Source organism: Drosophila mojavensis, unplaced genomic scaffold (genome assembly GCF_018153725.1).
Source record: "Drosophila mojavensis isolate 15081-1352.22 unplaced genomic scaffold, ASM1815372v1 contig_19, whole genome shotgun sequence".
NCBI classification, from domain to species: domain Eukaryota; kingdom Metazoa; phylum Arthropoda; class Insecta; order Diptera; family Drosophilidae; genus Drosophila; species Drosophila mojavensis.
The window spans coordinates 6,495,114-6,522,382 of NW_025318726.1; the positions used below are offsets into that span (position 1 = coordinate 6,495,114).

At 41.6% G+C, this 27,269-nt stretch overlaps 1 protein-coding gene and 1 long non-coding RNA gene across 8 annotated transcripts in view; one reads left to right on the forward strand and one right to left on the reverse strand.

Annotated features, from left to right (window-relative positions):
• LOC26527348 (unconventional myosin-VIIa) overlaps positions 1 to 27,269 on the forward strand; it is a 146,950-nt gene that overhangs the window by 64,871 nt on the left and 54,810 nt on the right. For 5 of the 7 annotated variants that reach the window (XM_044007793.1, XM_044007792.1, XM_044007794.1 and 2 more), the window contains 3 exons: positions 8,851 to 9,103; positions 16,480 to 17,076; positions 22,642 to 22,865. In XM_044007793.1, coding sequence (XP_043863728.1) covers positions 8,851 to 9,103; positions 16,480 to 17,076; positions 22,642 to 22,865 — 1,074 coding nt within the window. Of the gene's footprint in view, positions 1 to 8,850; positions 9,104 to 16,479; positions 17,077 to 22,641; positions 22,866 to 27,269 lie in introns of those variants that run through there. The other 2 variants (XM_044007797.1, XM_044007799.1) reach the window with 2 other exon arrangements.
• LOC122756912 lies at positions 18,693 to 20,577 on the reverse strand. The gene is made up of 2 exons (XR_006356773.1): positions 20,235 to 20,577; positions 18,693 to 20,072 (listed from the first exon to the last, which is right to left on the reverse strand). It is a non-coding gene; the product is annotated as an uncharacterized LOC122756912 (long non-coding RNA).

A 27,269-nucleotide genomic window follows, 5' to 3' on the forward strand; every position in this document is an offset into this window, starting at 1 on the left:
GCGCAGTTGTCGGGTCTGTGGAGTCAAGCATCATACGCTTCTTCATCTCGGCCACTCCAGCACATCGCAGGCAGCAATTCCGCCCCATCAACAATCTTCAACATCAAGAGTACAGACCATCCCTCAGCCCTCAGCACCAGCCACTACTCTCTTATCCAAGGATCGGCACAGCGATGTTGTGCTCCTGGCTACCGCAGTGGTTCTGGCAAGGAATCGGTTTGGCGAGCTTGTTCCTTGTCGTGCACTTTTAGATTCAGGCTCTCAACTACATCTCATTACAGCCAGATTTGCGAATCTCCTGCAACTTAAGAGAACAAAATCGGTGGCATCTGTATGCGGCGTAGGCGACTCCAATGTTGCCATGGATGGCAGCAGCATTTGCCTCACTCTTCAAGCTCATGCATCTGAATATACAACTAGCATAACGGCTATGGTAGCTACAAATATAACTGGCAGGCAGCCCAGTTCTAATGTGAATACGAGCAATTGGAGCATACCGCAAAATATAGTGCTGGCAGATCCAGCTTTCCATAGGCCGCAACGAGTAGATCTGCTTATCGGAGCTAGCCTGTTTTATGATTTGCTCTGTGTGGGACAAATCAAGTTGATGCCTGGACTTCCATTGTTACAGAAGACTCGTCTTGGTTGGGTTGTATCAGGTGGCGAGGCTCGCAACCACAACTCCGTGCTAATAGCTTCAAAGACGCCTTTGGATCCGATTACAGACTCCTGTGCTGATATCAAGTTGGACAGTCTCGTTCGTCGCTTTTGGGAAGTTGAGCGCTGCAGCGATTCCATTGTAAAGTTCAGCAAGGAAGACTCAGACTGCGAAGCGCATTTTGCGAGGCATTACAATCGATTGGCTAGTGGCCAATATACAGTACGCCTGCCTGTTAAGCTTAGTTGTGAGCTTCTTGGAGATTCTTATGAGCAAGCGCGACATCGGTTTCTCAATTTGGAGAAGAAATTGAGTCGTTTGCCGCATATAAAGTCTCAATACTCAGCATTTCTGAAAGAGTATCTTGAACTTGGTCACATGTCACGCGTTCCTCTAAATTCATTCCATCTATGCAGATATTTTCTTCCTCATCACTGCGTTCTGAAGGATGATAGCACAACTACCAAGCTTCACGTCGTCTTTGATGGATCTGCATCTACAACAACTGGGCATTCGTTGAATGACATTCTAATGTCAGGTCCCGTCATTCAGCCAAAATTAGTCGACATATTATTGCGCTTCCGATCTTATCCAGTTGCACTCACCGGCGATATTTGCAAAATGTATCGTTGCGTGAAAGTACCTGAGCCGGACAGCTATCTACAATGCATTTTATGGAGGAATTCGCCAGATGATGAGTTGGAAGTTTTCAGGCTTGATACGGTAACATATGGAACAAAACCAGCGTCATTTTTGTCTGTGCGCGCCATGCATCAGCTTGCCGTAGATGAAAGGAACGCATTCCCAGTCGGGTCCGACGTACTGCTTCGCGATTTCTATGTTGATGATTTGATTAGTGGAGGAAATTCAGTCGAAGAAGCAAGACTTGTTATGCAAGAGACAGCTGGAATCTTGGCATGTGGGAAGTTTAAATTGAGGAAGTGGTGTTCAAGCCATCCCATGGTACTGGACGGCGTAACAGACTGCGACAAGGAATCGCTCATTAGGTTCAACGATGGCAGCGACATTACAAAGACACTTGGCCTTGCATGGGATCCGGCATCTGATCAACTTCTTTTCTCATATCTAGCTCTGAATTCAGCCTCTAAGCCCTCCAGGCGCTCTGTTCTCTCGTCTATTGCTAGGTTTTATGATCCCCTCGGCCTGGTCGGCCCAGTAATAACGAAAGCTAAAATCTTCTTGCAACAACTCTGGAGGCATAAACTTGATTGGGATGAGAGTCTCCCGTCTGCATGTCACACTGCATGGCTAGACATTTGCAGCAACTTTGGCAATGGTCTTAGTAGTGCATTTCCCAGGCTATCATTAATACCAGGATCGAAGGTTGAGGTCCATGGATTCTGCGATGCCAGCATCGAGGCATACGGAGCTTGCATTTATATTGTATCCAGAGGTCAGCATACCATCAGCAGGTTGCTTTGCTCTAAGTCTCGAGTTGCGCCTCTAAAAACGCTCACGGTTCCCAAGCTGGAACTATGCGGGGCAGAGTTGCTTGCGCGTCTAATGAATGAAGTGGCTCGCTTAGGCATTTTCGCAGGCGAGTTTCATTGTTGGTCTGACTCTACTGTTGCGCTTTCTTGGATCAATGACGAGCCCGGACGATTTAACGTTTTTGTTTCAAATCGCATCGCCACGATACAAGATCTCACATCAGCAATGGAATGGCACTATATACCTACAACACTGAATCCCGCGGATATATTATCTCGGGGTGCATTGCCCTCGGATTTAAATGCATCATTACATTGGTTCAACGGTCCAGGTTTCCTCTGTAAGCCCAGATCTCAGTGGCCAGTCTCAGCACTTCCAGAAAGAACTTCAATTGAGCGTCGAAGAACTGTGCTTCTTGTAAAGGACGCAGTCCATGATGTCTCTATGGACTGCAAGTTTGTGAATTCTTTCGGCCGCTTGCAGCGTACGTTTGCATACGTATCAAAGTTTATTAAAAAAAGTCATGGTCCAGGAATAACCCTAGCAGACATCCGGAACGGCACTCATATACTGTTAAGAATGATTCAACGAACACATCTCTCAGACGACATAAATGCTCTTCGAAATAAAGGGAATGGTTCCGTCATCCAGCAGTCTAGCCTCGCTGTCACCGTTCCTTGATGAGATTGGGCTGCTACGTGTCGATGGTCGTCTCAAAAACTCAACTTTAAATTTCGATAGTCGCCATCCAATTATTTTGCCCAAAGTTCATCCAGTAACTAGAGCCATCATAATGCATTTCCATCAGCGAAACTTGCACGCTGGTCCCCGAGCAGTGCTAGCGTTGGTTCGTTCCCAATATTGGCCAATTGGAGGTAGAAAAACTGTAGCCAGTGTAATTCAGAGATGCGTAATTTGCTTTCGTGCAAGGCCCCGACTCGTTGAACACATAATGGCAGATCTACCCAAGGATCGAGTCGACGGCTATTGGGTCTTTGGAGTGACTGGAGTCGACTTTTGCGGACCCTTCTTTTACAAGCCTGAGTCACGAAACAAGGCGCCTGTGAAATGCTACGTTTGTGTGTTTATTTGTTTTGCTACGAAGGCTATTTGGTTGGAGTTAGTCAAGGATTTAACTACCGCGGCATTTTTGCATGCACTTCAACGTTTCATATGCACCAGAGGAAAGCCAAGTCAAATCTGGTCGGATAACGCCACAAACTTTCTTGGTGCCCGCAATCAGCTTCAGGAGTTGAAGCGTCTATTTCTGTCAGACACCCACCAGAAGGCTGTGAAGGATTTCTGTTTGGCAGACTCAATCGAATGGCATTTCATCCCTCCACGATCACCTCACTTTGGTGGCTTGTGGGAGGCTGCAGTGAAGACAGCGAAGCATCATTTTTACCGATGTGTTGGGTCCTCCGTCCTAACTTACGATGAGCTTCGCACACTGGTTTGCAACATCGCTGCTGTCGTTAATTCACGCCCTTTAGTTTCGATTTCAGAGCACCCATCAGACATAGACGTGTTGACTCCTGCGCATTTCCTCAACGGTGGCCCTCCTTCGTCTTTCAGTGAGCCAAACCTAACCGGGCTCAATTTTAATCGTTTGGATGCTTGGCAGCGCGTAAGCTATCTCCAGCAGGTGTTCTGGACTCGTTGGCGGGACGAATATCTCAACTTGTTACAACAGCGAGCGAAATGGAGAACCTCTAAACCTGGCTTGGCTGTTGGCAACATAGTTCTTGTGAAGGATGAGAATCTACCTTCACTTAAGTGGCCACTAGCCAGAATAATCGAACTTATCCCTGGAAGTGATGGCGTTGCACGGGTAGCCCTACTAAAAACTGAAGTTGGCGAGATAAGAAGAGCTACAAATAAGCTGTGCTTGCTGCCCCTTAAGGATTCTGTTGAAGACTAAGTCTTCAACGGGGGGAGGATGTTGGGCTCAGCAATCATCGCTTCATTGTAATTAAGAGCGGCAGTTCATAGAATATGTTATCATGTAAGAGAATTTGTAACGGAGATCACGCTCTCCCTTTTGCGTTGTCTCTTTCACCCACGCACCGGCTCAGCTTAATCCGCCGGCTCGCGTACATTGTAGTTAGTATGCAATTAACTCTTGTTTAGAGCAGATGCAGTGTTAGATTGACTATTACAAAGATAGTAGCGGACAGCACGACAGACTAGTCGCTTGCTCGCGTCTATCACATAAACTCTGTAAACTCTAATAATCGCTAATAAACTAATCACTAAGTAAATTCAATCGTTTAATAATTTAAAGCTATTCGAAAAATCTCGATAGCTCAACAATCATCCAATAACTTTTTATCGAGAATAATCGAAACAAAAAAAATTTTTTTTGTTTAATTTGAACACCTTTAGACCTGGAGTCTTTAAATTTGCGTTGTATATACAGTTAATCGATACGAAGATTTTGTAATTTACAGATTTTGGATACCACGCCCCCTTCTCCCTCAATTTGTAAAAACGCATTTCAAGTACTAGAGACTTGTGCTTTGGAATGTACACACATATTCACCATATGATTACGTTCTGATTCATTATGATTGTATGTCTACAAAAGAAAGTATTCAACCATTAAATTTTCATAATATTGCCCACACTGCTGCGCAGCCCAAGCGCATTCGCTGCTTACTGCGCAGTTAGCAGAGCGCAGGCTTATGCGTGCGTGTGTATGCATGTGTATGTATGTGTGCATAAAAGAAGAATGATTAGAATATAAGCTTAGAGGGTTCAGGGTATCTACTGGTCGAGCAGTCTCGACTGGAGCCTTCTTACTTGTTTCTCTTTGCCTATTGCACGCAACTTCAAAGTTTTTGTTTTGATTTCATTGTCATCATATGATACGTATGATAACAAAAAACAAGTAAGAAAGCTGTAGTCGAGACTGCTCGACTACGAGATCCACTGAACCCTTGGAGCAATAGCTATTTCAATCCTTTTTCGCGTCTTTCTGCTTACACAAGAAACACGCACACGCACACACACGCGCACACGCACACACACACACATACGCACGCACACACAGGCATACACATACACAAGCACACACACACACACATACACAAACATTTACACACACATACACAAACATTTACACACACATACACAAACATTTACACACACTCAAGCATAAACACGCATGGGCTGCGCTTACTATGAGAACTTAATTGCTTAATAACATTTTTTGTGGACATACGATCTTCATGAAACTCAGATTAATGTTTTAACATGAATATGCATGTATTTGCCAAAGCACAAATCTCTAGTATTTGAATTACGCTTTTTACAAACATGATAGCATAGCTCGCAAATAACTGTTAACACTTTTTCGTTGTCTGCAAAAAAGTGTCTTTCAGTGACACAGTCAAAAAAACTCAGACAGAAACTGTTTTTGTCGCGTCTGGCTTAGCTCTCTCGCGCTCTGAGGGAGTTAGTTGTTTCTGTTTTCGTTTCCTCAAGTCAAACACTGATCGTTTGCTTGAGTTAAAGAAGTAACGGTAAGTTGCGTTTGTATGGGTAATCACGCGCGATTGCTGCGTTCTTTTTGTATGTATGTATGCGTGTATTTACATGCACACGAAGGCAAAACATTTTCTGCTGAGTTTGTTAGTCAAAGTGTTTTTTGCTGAGAGGCTTTGTGTGAGGGAAAATCGTGTTAGTTTTACGCGGCACTCATGTGAGAGCGTCACACGAATGAGTGATCGCATTGCGTCTGAGCGAAACAGATGCTAAAGAAAACAGAGAGTGACGCTCAGAGAGAGACGTGCCTACAAAATTTTTTTTGGGTATGATGCGAGAAAGAGAATAAACGAAAAAACGCTCAACTCTCATTTGCAAGCTCTGCATGATAGTGATGGGTTGGATATAGAGGTGGGGGGTAAATTTTAACAAAAACCGAAATTGCATAAATTGCATATAAGCATACATTAAAAATTTGGAGACTAGCAATAAAGGTGTAGAAGATATGTATAATTTTAGAACTGGGTTTCGATAAGGTTTTTTATCGATAAAAATATCGGGATGAGTTATCGATATTAATGATAAACTCGATATCCGCGCTGTGAATACGGACATTAAAAAAAATGAAGTCTCTAGCTCGTATATCTTCTGAAATCGACGCGTTCATACATACGGACAGACGGACGGACAGGGCCAGATCTACTCAGCTCGTCATCCTGATCAAGAATATATATACTTTGTTGGGTCTGCCACACCTCCTTCTGGCTGTTACATACATGCTGATGTCTGTTTCTCAAAACCCCAAACGGCTGATGCAATATTCTTGTGGAATTACAACAGTCGCGGAATCCCGAGAATAGCAAACTCATATGATTTTACATACCGTTAACGGCTTCACTATGCAAACAAAAGATTTGACAGATGTCACCAAAACAAAGTGGCTGCCACGGGGCGTCAAAATCGACCCCCGCCAATCGAAAACCCCTATATAATAAATATTATATATATTTATAGATTTTGTGTAATCAGACAAATAAAACAGCAAACTATATATGTAGTTTAGTTGTAAATAGTTGCTTGAAAAAATTTTATTCATTTTAATCTATAAGGCAAGAAAACCGTTTGAGTTTTTAAGTCATTCTCTTACTTACTGAGTCTCATTGTACGAACGTCAATCGTATCGCTCGCTCACGATTCTCGTAGAACGTCACTCGAATAGCTCAACTCAATGCACTCAAGAGAAAACAGAAACGAGAAGAATCGAAGTCTAATAGTGAGAGCGAGAGTGAATGTGTATGCAATTTTTCATGAACAGAGCGTAAAAAACTGACGCAGCTGAAAAGGCAAGGAAATTGCCAGGTAGGCCTTAAATAATCAGAACGGGCTTGAAGTTCACTATAAAGACGAAACCAGCCATAGGCATATACTTCCAAGAAATGTATTCTCCAGTAGTGCGTGATGCTGTAGTACGTATGATCCAGGCTATGGCACCGCTTTATGTAAATCATGACAACATAGCTATACGGTATTCTGCGACCAGAGCTCTACGATGATTGTTATGAATATGTATTGAAGCTTAAAAGTTCGCTGTACGGCCTGAAGCAAGCTGTTTAGCCTTAAAACACTAAGCCGGATGGCCTTCTAATCAAACTGCATATCACAGCAGATTCAGCGCCAGTCTATGACGTTTGCATGGACGTCGAAGAATCAAAAATCAGTTGCGCTGATTATTACCGATGCGAAGCGCTTTTGATGCTGCAAAAGAGGCAACTTACATAAGGAAGATAATAGCGAAATTAAACCGAATTTTAAGTTTAATGGTATTAAAATGTATGGATATGATGGAAACATCATATGATCCTATTGTTCATAAAATAAAATGATTACCGATATATGAACTAAAAATACTACAAAAAATTAATATATGCAACTAATCAAATTTTGTTTTTATACCCTGAACCCATTGAAAATGGGAAATCAGGGTATAATAGTTTTGTTAAAAGTATGTAACAGGCAGAAGGAGGCGTGGCAGACCCCATAAAGTATATATATTCTTGATCAGGACGATGAGCTGATTTAGTTGAGTTAACCCTGTCCGTCTGTCAGTATGTTTGAACGTGTCGATTTCAGAAGATATAAGACCCTATACCAGCGACCCTATATACAGCGCGGATGTCGAGTTTGCTTTTGAATTTCGATAAATCATCCCTTTATTTTTTCATCGAGTAAAAACATTCAAGTTCAAATCATATGCCAGTATAGCTAATTGTAATTGTGAATAATTTTTAATTTTTTTGTTAAATATTCAATAGAATGTGGATCATATGCTGAAAGTTTAATTAAATTCCGTTAAGTCAATCGACGTTTAAAAATAAGAAAATGGTTGGTTAATTAACATACGCACGTGTAGCAGCTACAACAGTTATCATAAACCTGTGCACACATACATTCAAACTTCTTGCACATTCTTAGAATCACATCTGCAGTAAGTTTGGTTAAGTTTTGCTAGATGGCGCTGTGGCAGTGAATCTATTTCAGTGTTGCCAATGCTGCTTCTAAAAGTGAGGTGGCGCAGTGAGTTACGACGTGACGCTCGATCGATAAGTCGCGAGCTCGAATCCAGAGCGGCGCAGCTGAAGTTAACTTTTTTAATTGTTTCAAAATATTTATATATTTAATTAAATGAGTTCTCTAATTCATTTAAATTTTTAAATACATCGAAATGTAAACCATAATAAATATGCGTTTTTATTAGTTTGGTTATTCGAGCAGATTCTTAGAAACACATCAGCAGTTAGTTTGGTTTAGTTTTGCTAGATGGCGCTGCAACAGTGAATTTATTTTAGTGTTGCCAACCATGTTTCGAAAAGTGAGGTTGCGTAGTGAGTAGCGGCGCGACGCTTGATCGAGATGTCGCGGTTCGAACCCCGATCGGTGCAACTGATGTTAATTTTTTTAATTGTTTCCAAATATATTATTGTATTTTGATAAATGAGTTTTCTATTTAATTTATATTTTTAAATACACCGAAATTGAAATTTTAACCATACTAAATGGGAATTTTTATTAGTTGGGTTCAGGGTAGTATGTAGTCGAGCACTCTCGACTAGAGTTTTCTTACTTGTTTCGTTTCGTACTAGTATTTAGTGATATGTAGTAGGAAACGGTATGGTACATTCATTATTAACACAGATACTATATAAAAATATATTTTACGCAGTAACAATATTTTAACTTATTGAATTTCCTTTCAGATTAGTACAAACAGAAATGAAAGTGCTTACTAATATGGCGGAACACATGAATAATAGTATAGGAAAATCAATAGACAAAAACACGGTTTCTGAAAATAATTCTACTGAAGATGGATCTGCGCAAAACATAGATACGGTGGATTTAGATAATTTGTTTGCATTCTTGACAGATGGAACAACCGTGCCAACTAATTCAGTAATTGAAGAAATTAATGACACTATGAGTAGTTTGGTACAGGATCTTGATGGCGAAGTAAGTAACTATAATGAACCCTCAACGCTTTTTATATCCTAAAGAAATTTAAAATGGGAAATTAAGGTATCGTGGACAGAAGGAGGCGTGACAGACCCCATAAAATATATATATTCTTGATCAGGGTGACGAGCTGACTCGATTTAGCCCTGTCCGTCTGTCCGTCCGTCCGTCGAGCTTATTTACAAATATCGATCTCATCGATAATAAGTTATGAACACAAGATCTAGTGTGCGATTCAGGTGTTAAGAAATAGAGTTCATCTGAAACATAGATAGTTTAAACAATTCATAAAAGAAATAGTGATAAATTTTCGGAATAAAGTAATTTGCATTACTAGTTGATGACCAAGAAGTGTTAGGAATATTAAAATCACCCAACACAAGAAGCAAGTCTATCATTTACATGCTCATAAATTTCTTTAATAGAAGTTGTATATTGAGCATAAACTTACACATCAGAAGAGGAAGGGCTATAAGAGCATGAAGGGACGAAAAGGTAAATAATTCACTATCCTAGTGGATTTAACAGCAATTAACACCCCACTGTTATGAATATTAATACTTAATATCATATTGTAAACTAAAACTATGCAAGAATATATTTTTATACCCTGAACCCATTTTCAATGGGAAATCAGGGTATAATGGTTTTGTTGAAATGTATGTAACAGGCAGAAGGAGGCGTGGCAGACCCACAAAGTATATATATTCTTGATCAGGGCGACGAGCTGAGTTGATTTGGCCCTGTCCGTCTGTCTGTCCGTCCGTCCGTCTGTCCGTATGTATGAACCGTTGATTTCCGAAGATATAAGAGCTAGAGACTTCAAATTTTTTTTTAAATGTCCGAATTACAGCGCTCATATCAAGTTTATCATTAAAAATCGATAACTCATCCCGATCTTTTTTTATCGATAAAAAACCTTATCGAAAACCAGTTATAAAATTATATCTTCTACACCTTTTTTTGCTAGAGTCTCCAAATTTTTCATGTGTGCTTATATGCAATTTATACAATTTCGGTTTTTGTTAAAATTCCCCTCACCCTCACTTTTGTAAAAAGCGTATTTCAAATACTAGAGACTTGTGCTTTGGCAATTATATGCATATTCATGTTATAATCGAAAGTTTCATGAAGATCGTACGTCACAAAAAAAGTTATTAAGCAATTAAGTTCTCATAGTAAGCGCTCACTGCCGCCCATGCGTGTTTATGCTTGTGTGTGTATATGTATGTAAATGTTTGTGTATGTGTGTGTGTGTGTGTGTGTGTGTGTGTATGTATGTGTGTGTATGTATGCCTGTGTGTGTGTGTGTGTGTGTGAGTGTGTGTGTGTGTGAAATAGCTATTACTCCAAGGGTTCAGGGGATCTCGTAGTCGAGTAGTCTCGACTAGAGCTTTCTTACTTGTTTGGTATAACTTTCGATGATGATTGCACCGAAGGTTAATTTTCGGAAAAGGAGTCGATTTGTTACGACTCTTAGGTTTGAATTCATGCACAACTACATACATGAGGTGGCCAGAATTTAAGATCACATATAGTTGTTAAATATTGGCAATTGGGAGCTGATGATAATACAGAAGCACAAAGTGAGGGAGGAGCAAGCGAATTAGGTGACGTTGTTATTACGGAAGGAGTTACCAACAACAAAGGAGTCTCCAATTGAGGGAGAGGACTTTCAAAGCTATACTGATTTAAAATCTCTTCAGCAGCAGCCATGTCATCTGTTTAGAAATCTTCACTTTTAAAAATGGAGCCGTCACAACACTATACATTTTAAAAAAGTTTACCTGTTTTCCAAGCAAATCGGACCAGCGAGTCGAACGATGAAAAGCCGAGGGACACACACACACTCTAGGCGTCACACTTGTGCAATTAATAAAAATCGGGTGCATTCACTCTAACTGGAAATTGCAGCGGAGAACCAGCTGCTCACTAACTTTGGTGAGTTGCTAAGTCTTAGCAAAAACAGCAACCTAACATCTGGAGTGAAGACGCAGTTACTAAAAGTAGTGCATACTTTCGGGCTCTTGCTGTAGTTAAGCTGAGTTTAAGATACTGCGGTCTGTAAACTCAAATTAAATTAGTAGCCATTGCCCACTACAGGCTTCACGTCGTTGTAGTCGGAGCAAAAAATGGATGCCAGGATGGAGGACGAGCTGCAAGCTTTCGCGCGTCGTTCCTCGTTGCAGTGATCACCGCAGCAACAACAGAGGGCGCTGCCGCAGCCGTCGACCTTTAATCAGTCCCCAGTGGCTGAGTGTCAGGCACCCAACTCACTAAAAGAAGCGTTAGCCCAAATAGGAGTTACTCTAGAGGGTTTGACTGCCTTATTTGGGGGTCAGCGGCATATTAATGCCCTAATGAATGAGGAGCTGGCTAGGCTGGTCAATCTCCATAAGACGGCCGAAAAGCTCTGCAACCGACCGGTTAAAAACTGCGAGCTACAGACCATGCCGCTCAAGAAAGTAGTGGAGAATGCGAGCACTAGCGCGATCTCAGGTAGCAATACGCCCAAGCGGTCGAGGGAAGTTGCCACCAATCAGAGAAAAACACCCTGAAAAAAGCCGAGGCCCTATAAAGGCGCAGCGAACCCTAAAGAACCAATGGCTCTACGGGCTACAGCTGAAAATTCAAATCAGGCAGGTCGACAGGCAACCCGAACAGCTGGACAGTCGTTAAAGGGCGCAAGCCTATGCAAAAACGACCCAGAAGTGGCGCAATCGCGATTTCAGGCGTGGGTGGTTGCAGCTATGCGGACATGCTTCGTGTAGTCAAGACCAAGACCGTTCAAGGCATTAGGAAGACAGCTAAGCTGGACCTTTTGTTGCAACTGACCAGAAAGCCGGAGCATAGTGCTGAGGCCCTTCACGAAGCTGTAGGCAAGGCCTTGGGTGACCGAGCGGTAGTTAAAACACTTAGCGTTAGCGAGCAAGAGGAGATTTTGGAGTCAATTAGGGCGGAGTTGAAGGCTAGCTCACTCCCCATTGAGGCTATCAAGTCGCTTCGACCAGCTTTTGGTGGACAGCAAAGAGCTACAGTTGCTCTTCCAATTAGAAAAGCCAAAACTCTGCTCGACCTGTCCAAAATAAGAATTTAATGGGTTGTATGCCGTATCCGCGCCATGGATCAGCCTATACGCTGTTTCAAGTGCCTTGATTACGGTCATATGGCAGCAAACTGCGGAAGCGACTGTGACCTACAGGGCGCCTGTTTCAGGTGTGGAGAGTGCAAGAGCATGGACTAGCCACCAAAATGTAGCCTCTGCATCCGGAAAGGTGAAAAGCAGACGGACCACTCAGCAGGCAGCTTCAAGTGCCCATCCTACCGTGAGGCTGCTCGTAAAATGAAATGTTAAGGTTCCTTCAGCTTAACTTAAATCATTGTGTTCCTGCCCAAGATCTTCTAAAGCAGACCATTAGGGAAAAACGTATAGACGTAGCATTTCTCAGTGAGCCTCACCACTATAGAACCAGCTGCCCTAGGACATGGGCAACAGATGCTAATGGCAAATGTTCTTTCGAATGTTAAGTCATTTAATGGGTTCGTAAGTGGCCAATACGGTAGCCTATGGCTCTACAGCTGCTACCTGGCCCCCAGCATGCAGCTCAGTGATTTCACAACGCAACAACAAGAGCCTACGTATTGGTGCACAAATAAGTGACATTCGTCGTAAATGCATCCAGGCGAGAAAAAGCTATCAACGGGCTCGGGGTAGGTCTACGTTTTTCGAAAAACAATTAGCTTACCAGGCAGCTAGAAGACAGTTGAAGAAGGCCATTCGGGCAAGCAAAAGAGAATGCTTTCTAGAGTTTTGCGACTCAGCCGAATATGACCCTTGGGGCTGGGCAATAGTTAAAAGACTATACGCAGGTAAACAGGTGCATCCGACGGATCGTCTGGAGCTTAAATCGATGGTGGAAACGCTCTTTCCAGAAAGATTAAGCTCCATTCAAGCCCCGGAGTCCGAGTCTGCAAAAGGTCTTAGCCCTCGCCTTGCACCCTAGTACGTTCGCCGAATTATTCAACGAATGCTTACTACAAGAGACGTTCCCTGCAAAATGGAAGACTCAGAACCTGGTATTGTTACCCAAGGCTGGCAAACCACCAGACGAACCATCTTCATACAGACCGACCTGCCTCTGAGACACCATAGGAAAGATGTTTGAGAAATTGATCTGCTCTAGACTGGAGACTGCTATTGCTAGCACCGGAGGCCTATCACCAAATCATGTCAGCTGGAGTACCCCAAGGCTCAGTGCTGAGGCCTCTCCTATGGATTATCATGTACGACGGCGTAATGCGCTTGAAAGTACCAGCAGGTACGCACACCATTGGCTTTGCTGGTGATGTGGCTGTCGTCGCCATAGGCAAGGAGCTCAAAGATACAGAGGATATGTGCAGTGAAAGTATCAATCGCATACGAAGCTGGTTGACAGCAGCTGGGCTCGAGCTTGCGGCGCACAAGACGGAAGTCGTCCTAGTAAGCAATATAAGGATAGGCAGCGTCAGCATCCCGTCAAAGAGAGCGATTAAGTATCTTGGCGTCATGTTAGACACAAGATTAACTTTCCGCGAGCACTTAGAATATGTGCATAAAAAGGCAACTGATTCTTGTAGAGCTCTCTCAAGAATTATGCTTAACACGCGGGGACCTAAACAGCAACGGCGTCATTAGGCCTGTCATCCTCTATGCTGCGCCGATATGGTCAAGAGCGATGGCAACGCCGAGCTACAGCCGGGACATTTGCACGATCTACAGACAGAGCGCAATCAGAGTTTGCTGCTCGTTCAGAACAGTCTCTGACTACGCGGCGCTCGTCATAGCCGGTATGGTGCCTCTGGAGGACTTAGTCGCCGAAGCCGTGGAACGGAATGCACACGAGCCTCTACGACGCAACGATATCAGAGCGAACAGCATTGCACGATGGCAAAGAAGGTGGAGCAGCTCAACTAAAAGGCGGTGGACACATACTCTCATCCCGGAGTTCGAACCATGGGTTAACCGCAAACACGGCGAGGTTAACTTCTATCTTTCTCAGATCCTCTCGGGCCATGGATGTTTTCGGAGCTATTTGAAGCGCTTTGGCCACGAGGAATCTGACGAGTGCCCCTGGTGCGAGCGAGGGCATGTGGAAGACGTCAACCACATTCTTTTCGAATGTGGACGGTTCCTGGAGGAGAGGCGTCGTCTGGAAGAGGCAGTGGGCCGCTCCATCAGAGCGGACAACATAGTCAATACCATGCTGGAATCGGAGGAAGCTTGGGAACTAACAAGCACCTTCGCGGCCACAGTGATGATGGAGCTCCGCGAGCGAATAAGAAGACGAGCTGTACCAGGCTAAGGTAGCGCATAGTGCTTGCGAAGCAATGCTTTACGGCCGTCCCGCAAGCACCGCGCGCTATCCTAGCCACCACGCAACTTGCAATTTGTTATATAATTTTGTCAATAAATGAATATAAAAACAAGTAAGAAGACTCTAGTCGAGACTGCTCGACTAGGAGATACCCTGAACCCTCTAATCTGATATTCTAATCAGTATGCACTTCTTTTCGACACACATACATACACACGCACGTAGTAGAACGCGCTCTGCTAACTGCGCAGTAAAGAGCGACTGCGCTTGGGCTGCGCTGCAGTGTGGGCAACATTATAAGAATTTATTTGTTGAATAATTTAATTTTTAGACGTACAATCTTAATGAAACTTTCAGGGCGTAATCATATGGTGAAAAAGTATGTGCATTCCAAAGCACAAGTCTCTAGTACTTGAAATAAGCCTTTTACAAAGGTGAGGATGAGGGTGGATATAGGGGTGGGGGGTAAACTACAACCAAAAGCCGAAATTATATAAAGTACATTTAAGTCTACATTTAAAATTTGCAAGCTCTAGCTCTAAAGGTGTAGGAGATATAATTAAATAACTAGCTTTCGATAAGGTTTTTGAGTGATAATAAAATATCGAGAGTAGTTATCGATATATAAAGAAAAACTTGATATGCGCAGGATATACACGGACCTAGGAAAAAAGTCAAGTCTCTAGCTCTTATATCTTCTGAGATCGACGCGTTCATACATACGGACGGACGGACGGACGGACAGACAGACGGACAGGACCAAATCGACTTAGCTCGTCGCCCTGATCAAGAATATATATAGTTTGTGGGGTCTGCCACGCCTCCTTCTGCCTGTTATGTGCTTTTAACAAAACCATTATACCCTGATTTCCCATTTTCAATGGGTTCAGGGAATAAAAAGAAAACACACACATTATATACACACACACATTATACACACACATATATATATATTATATAATATCGATAAATAAAATATCGGGATGAGTAATCGATTTTTAATGATTAACTCGATATGCGATAAATACGGACATTTCAAAAAAAATTTTAATCTCTAAAATCGACGCGTTCATACATACGGACAGACGGACGGACAGACAGACGGTTAGGGCCAAATCGACTCAGCTCGTCACCCTTCTGCCTGTGACATACATTTCAACAAAACCATTATACCTTATAAACCATTCAAATAATTATACCCATTATTTCCCATTTTCAATGGGTTCAGGGTATAAAAAGCAATTATTAAACACACAGAACCACGGATCAACAGGGATATTTAGATATTTGCAAATATCAACCGACCGCAATTATGTGAATCTTTAATAAAAGTACTTAATTGGTAAAACAAGCAAATTTGCAGAGCACAAAGTAAACACGTCTGTTAACTCTCACTGAGAACGCTCTCTGGAGAGTATAATAAATTCTTAAGAATTGTCAGTTATGACATGGGAAAAAATTAAATTGCCAAAACCTCTCAATAAATGGTGGCTACAGCATAACAAGTAAAAGGGCTCTAGTAGAGGTTGCTCGACTAGGAACAGATATTCTATTGATACTGTATATTATAAACACGCAGCTAGTAGCGATTATGTATTATGAAATATATTTGTTAATTATGGGACTATTTCCATTCAACTTTCAGAACATGCTGATAATATTCAAATGTTTGTATATTTCAAAGCAGAAGTTTCAAATACTTAAAATACAAATTTAGAAATTGTGGGTAAAGTCTCTAGGTCTAGTAGTATTCGAATTATTTTAAAACGTATGGTATACATACAAAATTTTAGCTCTCTATCTCTTATATCTTCTGAAATCTCGGCGGTCATACGGACGGACGGATTGATAGACGGACATGGTTATATCGATTCAGTTCGTTCACCATGCCTCCTTCTGCTTGTTACATACATTTTCACATAACTATTATGATTTCCTTTTTTTCAATGGGTTCAGAGTATACAAAAAAGTTAATAGATAACATACCAAAACATTATTAATAAATTCATTTTCTTTTAGATTGAAACTTGCATGCAAAAGGAACCATTAAATTACTTAGACGATCAAAAGAAGAATATATTACCAACTTCATCACTTCCTGAACCTTTAATGGCTCCACCTCCACCTCCAATAAATAGCATCGAAACTAGATCTCGAAATTTGAAACCGGAACCCATATATGAAGCACTGACACATTCAAATGAAAGCAAACATACTTCAGATATAAATATAGCTTTACCTTTATCCACACGAGAAAAAGAAAACGGGATAAAACTGACAGTATCACCAACACTTGTAGAAAATGAACGTGAACAAAGAAGAAAGTTCAGAGTTGAAAAAAAACTACTAGAAATGCATCAAAATGAAATTCAAAATGAGGTCTACAACAATGACTCACGCTATAATATTTTGAATTTTGCCGAACATTTTTTTAATGCTCACGAACGTTTCGTAGATGGAACTTTAATTTCCACAATAACTAGAAAAGGCAAGAAAGCTATGGATCTCGTGCCAAAACATGAAATGATTACATTTACTAGATCTGAAAAAATTGCAACATCACATATACACATGTATGATCCTGAAAACATTTCTCTATCTTGTAATATATTTCGAGTAAGTATATTCACTAATAAATGCTTTGCATTCGGTCACGATCGCCTTATCAAAACTGTTACATTAAATCGAAATACAAATTTTTGAAGATATCCCCATAAATTAAATATTAATCATTGTCATTAAGAGAGACTTTACAGTAATTCATGTTATGGGCCGTACACAACATTTGTTAAGGTCAGAAGATGAGGTAATCAGTATTTCAGTGCTCAAAAACTAATTAGGTTACGCCGATATTCTTACTTGCATAAGCCATGAGCAGTTTCCTTAATTTTAATTATTTTATTTATAAGAAGCAATAACAATATATTTTGACTAATTACATTTTTATACAAGTAAGAAAACTCTAGTCGAGAGTGCTCGACTAGATACTACCCTGAACCCAACAAATAAAAATGCCCATTTAGTATGTCTGAAATTTCAATTTCGATGTATTTAAAAATATAAATATATAATAATATAAATGAAATACCAAATTCATTTAATAAAATATAAAAATATTTTGAAACAATTAAAAATGTTAACATCAGTTGCACCGATCGGGATTCGAAACGCGACTTCTCGATCGATCATCATGCAGCTAACACACTACGCCACCTCACTTCGCCAAGTGATGCTGGCAAAACTCAAATAGATTCACTGCTGCAGCGTCATCTACCAAAACTAAACGAAACTAACTGCTGATGTGATTCTAAAAATCTGCTCGAATAACCAAACTATTAAAAACGCACATTAAGTATGGTTAAAATTTCGGTGTATTTAAAAATATAAATTAAATAGAAAACTCATTTATGAAAATACAATCTAAAAATATTTTGAAACAATTTAAAAAAATAACATCAGCTGCACCGATCGGGATTCGAACCGCGACTTCTCGATCAAGCGTCATGCAGCTAACACACTACGCCACCTCACTTCTGTAAGTGGCGCTGGCAAAACTCAAATAGATTCACTGCTGCAGCGCCATCTACCAAAACTAAACGAAACTAACAGCTGATGTGATTCAACGAATGTTTCTAGAAGAAGTTTGAATGAAGCACACGCATACGATGCTGTTGTAGCTGCTGCACGTGCGTTTGTTAATTGGCCAAATATTTGATTATTTTTTATTAATTTTTGACTGAACGGAATTTAATGAAACTATCAGCATATGATCTACATATTATATTGAATATTTGAGAAATTTAAAAAAATGAGAAATCATTCACAATTAGCTATAGTGGCATCTGACTTGAACTTGAATGTTTTTACTCGATAAAAACATAACGGGATAATTTATCGAATTTTAAAAGCAAACTCGACGCCCGCGCTGTATATACGGTCATTTAAAAAAAAAAAAAAAAATTGAAGTCTAGCTCTTATATCTTCGGAAATCGACATACGGACAGACGGGGCTATATCGACTCAGCTCGTCGCCCTGATCAAGAATATATATACTTTGTGGGGTCTGCCACGCCTCCTGCCTGTTACATAAATTTCAACAACACCATTATACCCTTCCCATTGAAAATGGGTTCAGGGTATAATAATAATAATATGGATTAAGAAGTAAGAAAGCTGAAGTTGAGACAACTCGACTACGGGATCCCCTGAACCTAGTGGGCATAGACATATAATTTATCATCAATCTTTATATAATCGTAACATTAGGTCATGTGAAAAATTTCAATGTTCTAGCCGATTTGCCACGCCCCTTATGCGCGTAAATATATCCGCCATAGCTCTCTGATCTTAGGTGGTATCTGAAAATGCATTTTCGCATTTGCCACGTCAATCCCTAGAAATATATCTGCTTTAAAAATTGAGTCATCACAACATTATACATTTTGGAAGATACAAATCTTTCTTTGCAAGTATCTATGCTTTGACTTCACCGACAGTTTTTGTCAAGTCGATACTATCTTCATACTACCTTTTGCAGTTCAAGAAACTGTGTTCTGCGTGACCATTGCTTTTTCGCAGTAAATACAGTTAGACTCAGCAGTTTTCCCATCTTATTTAGGTACTCAATAGAAAGACTTTTCATCTGCTTTCTATATATCTACTGCTCTAGATCGGGGATAACTTTTGCAGTCCATCTTCCATATCATTTGCATGATCATCTAGACTTCCAAGAGGCTATGGTTTTCTGTTGTATGCTCTTTGCCGTATGTTCCGAGAATTCTCCACTTTGCCGGAGAATCCATATTTTCTTGCGCTTTTGGGCAAGCAAGTCAACCAGTATGACTCCTGCTATCACGGTCACGGCAGCTCCAAAGACTATGCGGTACGCCGATGTTATCCTTAAGGCTTCTTTTCTCTGCACAGATAACATGGGGTTTCACCTTATTACTTCTGCATTTAAGATGTGCGTCCATATATCGCTACCCATCGGGCGCGAGTATGTTATTCCTCTTTGCCTAGCTCTGGTTGCCGGAACCACTTCATCGATAGCTCCCATTGTGGATTTTCCAGCTCTGAAACCGTGTTGTCTGGGACTAAGCGGTTTCTACTGCAGCGACTAGTCTGGGTTTTAGGACCTTTTCTAACAGCTTGCCAGCTGTGTTCAGCATACAGAATGGGCGGTAACTCGAAGGTGTGTTGGGACCGCCTTTGAGTTTCCTAATGAGCACCAGAGTCTGCTCTTTCCATGCTTCTGGGAATAACCTTTCTTTTAGAGTAGAAAAATAAGCCGTCCTGGTTCTATCACCTTCAGTATCTGCCCCGCTTTCGTCGTGAAATTTTGCAGAGCGTCGTGCTCTTTTTAGTGCTTTTTTACACTCTGGGCATCGTATCGTAGTTCCACAAGTACGCCTGTCCTCTACCTCCGTGTTTACTAAGCGTTTTTCGTTTCGAAACGCTGCACGCTCTTCCTATAGTTGTTGCCATCTTTCGTCCTCTAACCACTCTGGTTTCTTTTCGCTTGTATTTCTCACTGATGATCACTACATTGATAGCGTATTCCGCTACGATATGTGTCAAAAGTGTATCTGCAGTTTTCCTCCAGTGTAGATTACCTAGGAAAATTTTTAAATATTTTTCTAATTTTATCAAAATTTATATGGCAAACCGGAAAAACGGAATTCTCTACAGTATTAGATGTGAATGAGTAGTGAATGTGCTGATGGGATGTGAATGAGTATTCTGCAGTTTGCAAAGCTTGACTGCAACGTTCTTACTTGTTTTGCTTAGCGACAGCGGTTTTTATACAACGCAGCGCTTGGCGACATTTCAGCATTAGCCAGGGAGTCCTTTTCGAAAAATAGCACTGCTGCTTACTGAGGTCCTAGCACCTGACAGACCAGAAGCAAACATTTCCAAAATTGTAAGTTTTTTCACAGTCCAAGGTAGGTCGAAGATTTCATTTAAGCAGGTCGGCTGCTTATTGAGTGGGGCCGATCGTGGAGGCTGTTTGTCATCATTTTGTCCGGTATTATAGATATGTGGATGAGAATTAAGGTACAATCATTAAGATACAATTATGAAGGTAATTCATCTACAAAAAATTGTATTAATCAATTAAGTTCCTATGTGTGCCTATGTGCATATGTATGTATGTGTGTGTGCATGTGGTGTTTCTTGTTGATTTCATAGTCGAGCAGTCTCGATTCGAGCTTTCTTATTTATTTGTAACTAGCTGGCCCGGCAAACGTTGCATTGCCCTATGCATTATTTCTAGGTAAAAAATTGTTGAAAGCTATGTTGTTCAGGTTGGGATACACTCTGATTAATTTATTAATCGGATTTTCATTCAAGCACCTTGTGGTAAAGGACATTCTTCGTTTTTTGGTCAGGTGCAAGAACAAATACTGCGGATGGTTTGCCAACACATGAGCATGCCACGTACAATTAACCATGAGAAAAACACGCATTTTCTAGATTGAGGCCACAAATAGTCAAAGATTGGCCCTGTGATTTGTTGATCGTCTCCTTGCCAAAACATCAGCGGGTATTGTAAAGCGTCATATGAATGGTGCGTTTCAGATATTCTTTGTAGTTGCCCAGTACTGCGTCGTGTAAAAAGCTTTCACCAACAATTAGGATTGCCACTTCATCGATTGTAGGAGCATTAAATGTGCGTTCATGTGTTCCAGCTGGTCTTTTATCTGCTCTGATTATTACTTTATAGTCATCTCTTGGCATGCGCTCTAAAGCAGTCTTGAACAGCTTGACCAATGCATGATGTTTGTGAAGCATTTGCTGCAAATCTTGGAGAACTGCTCTTTTCATAGCTATGTTGATTTCTTGACGCCGGTCAAGTTGTTCTTCCATATTGCCCATGAAGTATATTTGCAAGAATTTGTGCTGTGCATCTTCAATAGGTTGCAATGATCCAATGCGATGGCAAATCTGGCCTTGAATCTTTAAATTCAAAGCCATAGTTATAGTTAGATTTACAAACACTTTTTACAGAAATCTAATTTTTTTTTTTTACAATCATAGAAAATAAAATTTTTAACGTAAATTACCTTAAATGTCGGATTATATCCGTCTCCAATAATTTCCGCCCCAAATGAAGTCATTTGGAAATAGGCAATAAAGCAGGGAACGCCATGGCTCTGGTGGCGGGACCAATGTCACTTTACCACTAAGGCAGCACAAACCGGGCGTTTCACCAGCAAACTTGAATGCGCCACAATGCTGGAAAGCAACGTCCATTGGACCAATGCAAACTAAACGATTCAAGCTGTAGTCAATGGTGCAATCATATCGAAACGCTGCTCGATTCAAATCAATCCTTGAACCATTTCTTATTGCCGTTTCACGGGCTGCCTCTCTTTGAGAAGCACGAATTAAGGCCCTTCTTTCTTTTTATACTCATTCACGAAAGTGAATCAGTATATTGGGTTTGTGCAATGTCCGTCTTGCTGTCCGTCCGTCTGTCCGTCTGTCCGTATGAACGCAATCTATTTCGGCGCTATTGAAGCTAGAGACTTGAAATTTGGAACACATACTCGTGTATATCTCCGATTTATAAAGTGTTAAAATTTTCCCGACCCGCCCACTAGGGGCGTGGCAAATCGGAAAATGCATTTTTCGATATACCAGAAATCATGTTAGTTAAAGAGCTAGAAAGCTGAAATTTGGTATGTAGGTCCGCGTTGACCACCCAAGATCACGAGCTATGGCGGATATATCTACGCCCATTGGGGGCGTGGCAAATCGGATAAAACTGTATCTCCTAAAGTTGTAAAACTAGAATGCTTTTTTTTTTTTTTTTTTTTTTTTTTTTTTTGATAAAATAGTCAGGTCCGCATGAGGCTGACTGATTGACTACATTTGTTTATTTACTTCTATACTATTTTATAATCACTGTTATCAAGCCTGCTGAGTATCAATGGAAATTTGAAATTTTAGGGAAAAAAACGGGTTTTTCAAGTATTTTTATTTTTTCAGTATTTTTAAGATCTACTATCCTACTCGTGGCGGAGACAAATCCAACAAATCAAAAACCATGAAAATTGGTCCAGCAGATCTCGAGTTATAAGTGCTGGAGCACTTTTACACAACTTTCTTTTATATATACACATATATAAATTATATAATCATTTAATATTTTAATAAAATTATTGTCCTTATCTTTAGGAACTTTCTAAATATATGCGTGGTGAACAAAATGCGGAACGTGAGCTGCAAAGCATTCAATATATCATCGGCTTGGGTATTGAAAGAGAAGAATTGAGAGATGAAATTTTTGTGCAATGCATGCGACAAACAACAAATAATCCCAATTTGGAGTGGACGGACCGTTTGTGGCTTCTAATGTGTCTGACAATAGTTGCTTTCCAACCAAGTAAATTATTATTTAGGTATGTATAAGATACATTATTGTATTTAAACCTTTTTCGTACTATTATATATGTTTGCCCGACCGTCTGTCCGTATTTTGAAAGCGACAATAAAAATACCTTAAGGGAAAAGGAACTGAGCCCATTTAATACGGGAAATCAAGATATAATGGTAGTCTTGAAATGTATGTAATGGGTAGATGGAGGCATGCCCTTATATAGAAAACTAAAATAATATCTATTACGTCTTTAGAGCTGGAGTCTTCAATATAGATTCCTGTGCATTTTATAGAATTTCGGTTTTTATACTCATTCGCGAAAGTGAATTAGTATATTGGTTTTGTGCAATGTCCGTCTTGCTGTCCGTCCGTCTGTCCGTATGAACGCCATCTATTTCGGCGCTATTGAAGTTAGAGACTGAAATTTAGAATACATACTCGTGTATATCTCCAATTTATAAAGTGTTAAAATTTTCCCGATCCGCCCACTAGGGGCGTGGCAAATGCATTTTCCGATATGCCAAAAATCATATTAATTGAAAAGTTAGAAAGCTGAAATTTGGATCTATATGATCCGCGTCGACCACCCTAGATCACGAGCTATGGCGGATCTCCGCCCATTGAGAGCGTGGCAAATCTGATAAAACTGTATCTCGAAGAGTTTCACTCTCGAACGTTGAAATTTTACACGTCAGCTGTGTGGGTTAAGGTAGGAAAAAATGCTTTATGCACCGTCAGAAGGTCGTCACTCTGACCGGTGTGTCGGACTGCATGACTGCTTACCGACTAAAAAATCCTCCTCTTCTGGGGCTCGAAACCTCCTTGGAACCAGAAGTTATCCCGCATTAATAATATATTGAGCGTTGCCCTCTGTGTGCCTGCGTCCAGGTCATACTTCTTCCGCCGAAGAATCTTTTCGGCGAAGTCATAGACTTTTTTCCAAGCATCTATGCTACTGCACATTTGCTGTACTAATGTCTCTACTTTGACTTCACCGACTGTTTCTGCCAGGTTGATTCATTCTTCCGACCACCTGTTGCAGTTGAAGAAAGTGTGTTCCGCATCGTCCATTGCATTTTCGCAGTAAATACAGCTGGATTCAGCAGTTTTCCCCATCTTATTTAGATACTTTCGAAAGTATCCATGTCCGGACAGTAGTTGTGTCAAATAGAACGACGTTTCACCGTGTTTTCTATTTATCCACTTCTCTAGATCGGGGATTATTCTAGCGGTCCATCTGCCATACTTTTCGCATGACCATCTCGCCTTCCACGAGACTATGGTTATCTCTCTTTGCCGCCTGTTCTGAGAATTCTCCTCTTTTCCTCCATATTGTTTTTGCGCTCTTGGGCAAGCAAGTCAAACCGGAGACTGTGCGGTACGCCGATGTTATCCTTAAGGCTGCTCTTTTGCACTGATAACATCGGTTTTCGCCGTACATTCGCCTTTAAGGTGTCCGTCCATACTTCACTTCCATATAGCAATATTGCATTTGTCGCTTCCATGAGAAGTCTTTGTTTTCCTGCCATCGGGCCGTCAATGTTTGCCATCAGTCTACTCAAAGACCCCGTTGTTTTCGCTGTTTTCCGCGTGGCATGCTTCAGCTGTTCCCAGAAGGTAAGTTTACTGTCTAGTCTAAGGCCTAGATAGCAGTTCACTGTCCTCTGAGTCCTTATACGGCTTCCGCTTACTCGCATCTCTATTTCGGTTGGGATCTGCTTCCCCGTGAACAGAAGTAACTCTGTTTTATGGATGGCAAGTTCCAATCCTCGAGAGCTGAGCCATGTCTGCGTGCGGATCTTGACTTGGGTAAGTCTCTTTTGGGCCTCTACGGTGTTTCTGGCAGTAATAGCGGCTGCGACATCGTCGGCATAACCAATTAGGAAAGTGTCTTCAAGCATTTCCAGTCTTAGGATGTCGTCGTAGCTGATATTCCACAGGTCTGGTCCCAGGATTGACCCCTGTGCAGCTCTTCCAGTCACTCCATACCGTTTCGTACCAGTCTGTGTGGAGTACAGGAGTATTCGATCCTGCAAATAGCTCCTGATCATATTCATCAGGTACTACGGAATATGGAAACTATGCCCCAAGGAAGTAAGCATATCGGTCCACTTTACACTATTAAAAGCGTTTTTAACGTCCAGCGTTGCTAGCAGGATCACTGGGCGCGAGTATGCATTTCCTCTTTGCGTAGCTCTGGCTGCCTGAACCACTTCATCGATAGCTCCCATTGTGGATTTTCCAGCTCTGAACCCGTGTCGCCTGGGGCTAAGTCCCCCAGCGGCCTCTACTGCGGCGAGTAGTCTGGGTGTTATGAGCTTTTCTAACAGCTTCCCCGCTGTGTTTAGCATACACAATGGACGATAAGCCGAAGGTGTGTTGCGATAGCCTTTGCCTTTGCTAATGAGCACCAGTCTCTGTTCTTTCCACGCTTCTGGGAATATCCTTTCTTTTAGACATGCGTTATACATCCCGGCGCTTTCTTATTCTTTAGGGAGAGAGCCGCAATCTTGAGTTCTTCCTTGGTGAAATTTGGAACTGAATCGAACTCTTCGGGTGTTCGCACATGCGTCTCGTGGATGTGTATTGGAAATAGTGTTTCCACTATGTGATCCATCGTTTCATCATCCACGCTTGGCACTGCTCCGTAGTCTCTCAGCTTCTTCATGACTATCTTGTAGCCAAGTCCCCAAAGGTCTTTATTTATATCTTTGCAGAGCTCTTTTCACTTGTGAGGCTTAATGCGTGTGATAGCAATCGACAGTTATTTTCTCGCAATCTTAGCTGCTAACGCTTCCGTCATTTCCAGAGCGTCGTGCCTTGTTTGCCTTCTTCTTCATTGTGCGCATACTTTCCTTTTTTCTGCAATATCGTGGTTCCACCAGTACGCATGTCGTCTACCTCCGTGTTTGCTGTGGGTTTTTGGCATCGAAACGTTACTCGCTCTTTCCATAGCTGTTAGGCTTCTTTGGACCACTTGCTTCGAGGTCAATGTGCTGTCGAACTGTCGTTCTCGTCTATCTAGTTCAGTTAGTAATTTGCGTGTATCCACCTTGCTTATGTACCATCTGTGGGAAGTCTTTCTTGATCCTGGTGGAGAGTTTTGCTGATTGGTATATATATATATAATATATACTCGTGATCACTGCCCGTGAAGTCATCGAGTATCTTCCAGTCCTTTATCCGATCTACGATGTGTGCGGATCCAATGGTTACGTCCGGTATTGTGCCACCCCGGCCTATGAAAGGTAGCTCTGCTTCCGCGGTTTGCTACCCTAACCCGGACTTATCGGCCATATCCATGATTTTCCGTCCTCTAGAGTTAGTAGAGGATATTCCCCAGTCTACTGCTCGTGCATTCAGATCGCCTGCCGTCGATCCACGAGCAGATCCTCGACTGCATCCAGTTTATTCTGGAAAATGATTATGTCACCGCTAGGAGTTAGGTAGCAACTGACTACTGCGACTTCTCTGAAGCGTGCGTAGACGTAGCAGTTTCCCATCCTGCTTTCTAGTGGCCGTTGTCCACTACTACTGGGGATCCATATGGCAGCAGTCTTAGTGTCATCCTCTAACCAGGCACCGGTTTCTTTTCGCTTGTATTGCTCACTGATGATCACTACATCAATAGCATGTTCTGCTACTATCTGTGTCAAAAGTGCATCCGCCGTTTTGCTCCGGTGTAGATTACCTTGGAGTATTTTCAACATTTTGCTGTAGTTTGTCGAGTGGCATGTGATCAACAGAAGTGCTCCCTGCATCCGTACAAATGCAGCATCTTTCATCTCGTGACCTGATTCACCACATTTAATGCAGATGCCAACACCACTTCGGGCCGGTCCTGTACAGTTGGTCTGCAGATGACCGACCCCGAAGCATCTGTAGCATCTGCGGATGGGTTTACACATCCTGGGCCTAGCCCTGACAAAGCCAATTTTAATAACTTAGCTCAGCAACGTCTCCGCTAATTGGCTTTCTAAAGTTACAAAAGACCTTACTTGCTCTCGACTGTTTGATGCAATGACCTTTATACGCAAGTCCGCTGATGAATTATCAAGGACTTGTCGCACTGCCTCAGCCACCTCAGACTCTACAGTTAGTGAGTCAAGATCTCGGATCTCCACTGTTGCTGTAGGCTTTAACTCGGCTACCGTAGCTGTTTTCTTAACGGTAGCCTTTAGTTTTTCAGCCAGCTCCGGTTGTAACTTTTCCCCTTTGCTCAGTTCTACAAGGAGTGCCCTGGATCGGGTTTTCCTTATGCCTCTCACATTTGCCTTTTCGTCCTGTTGGATTGTGCTGCGTATGTTTCGTAAAACATCTACGTAGCTTTGTCCACACTGTGCGGGGATGTTTTTTCTTCTTTTTTCTTGTTGGCTGTGCTACTGCTTTCGGCTTCACTGCGGGTGCCGAAGTAGTCTTTTCCGCT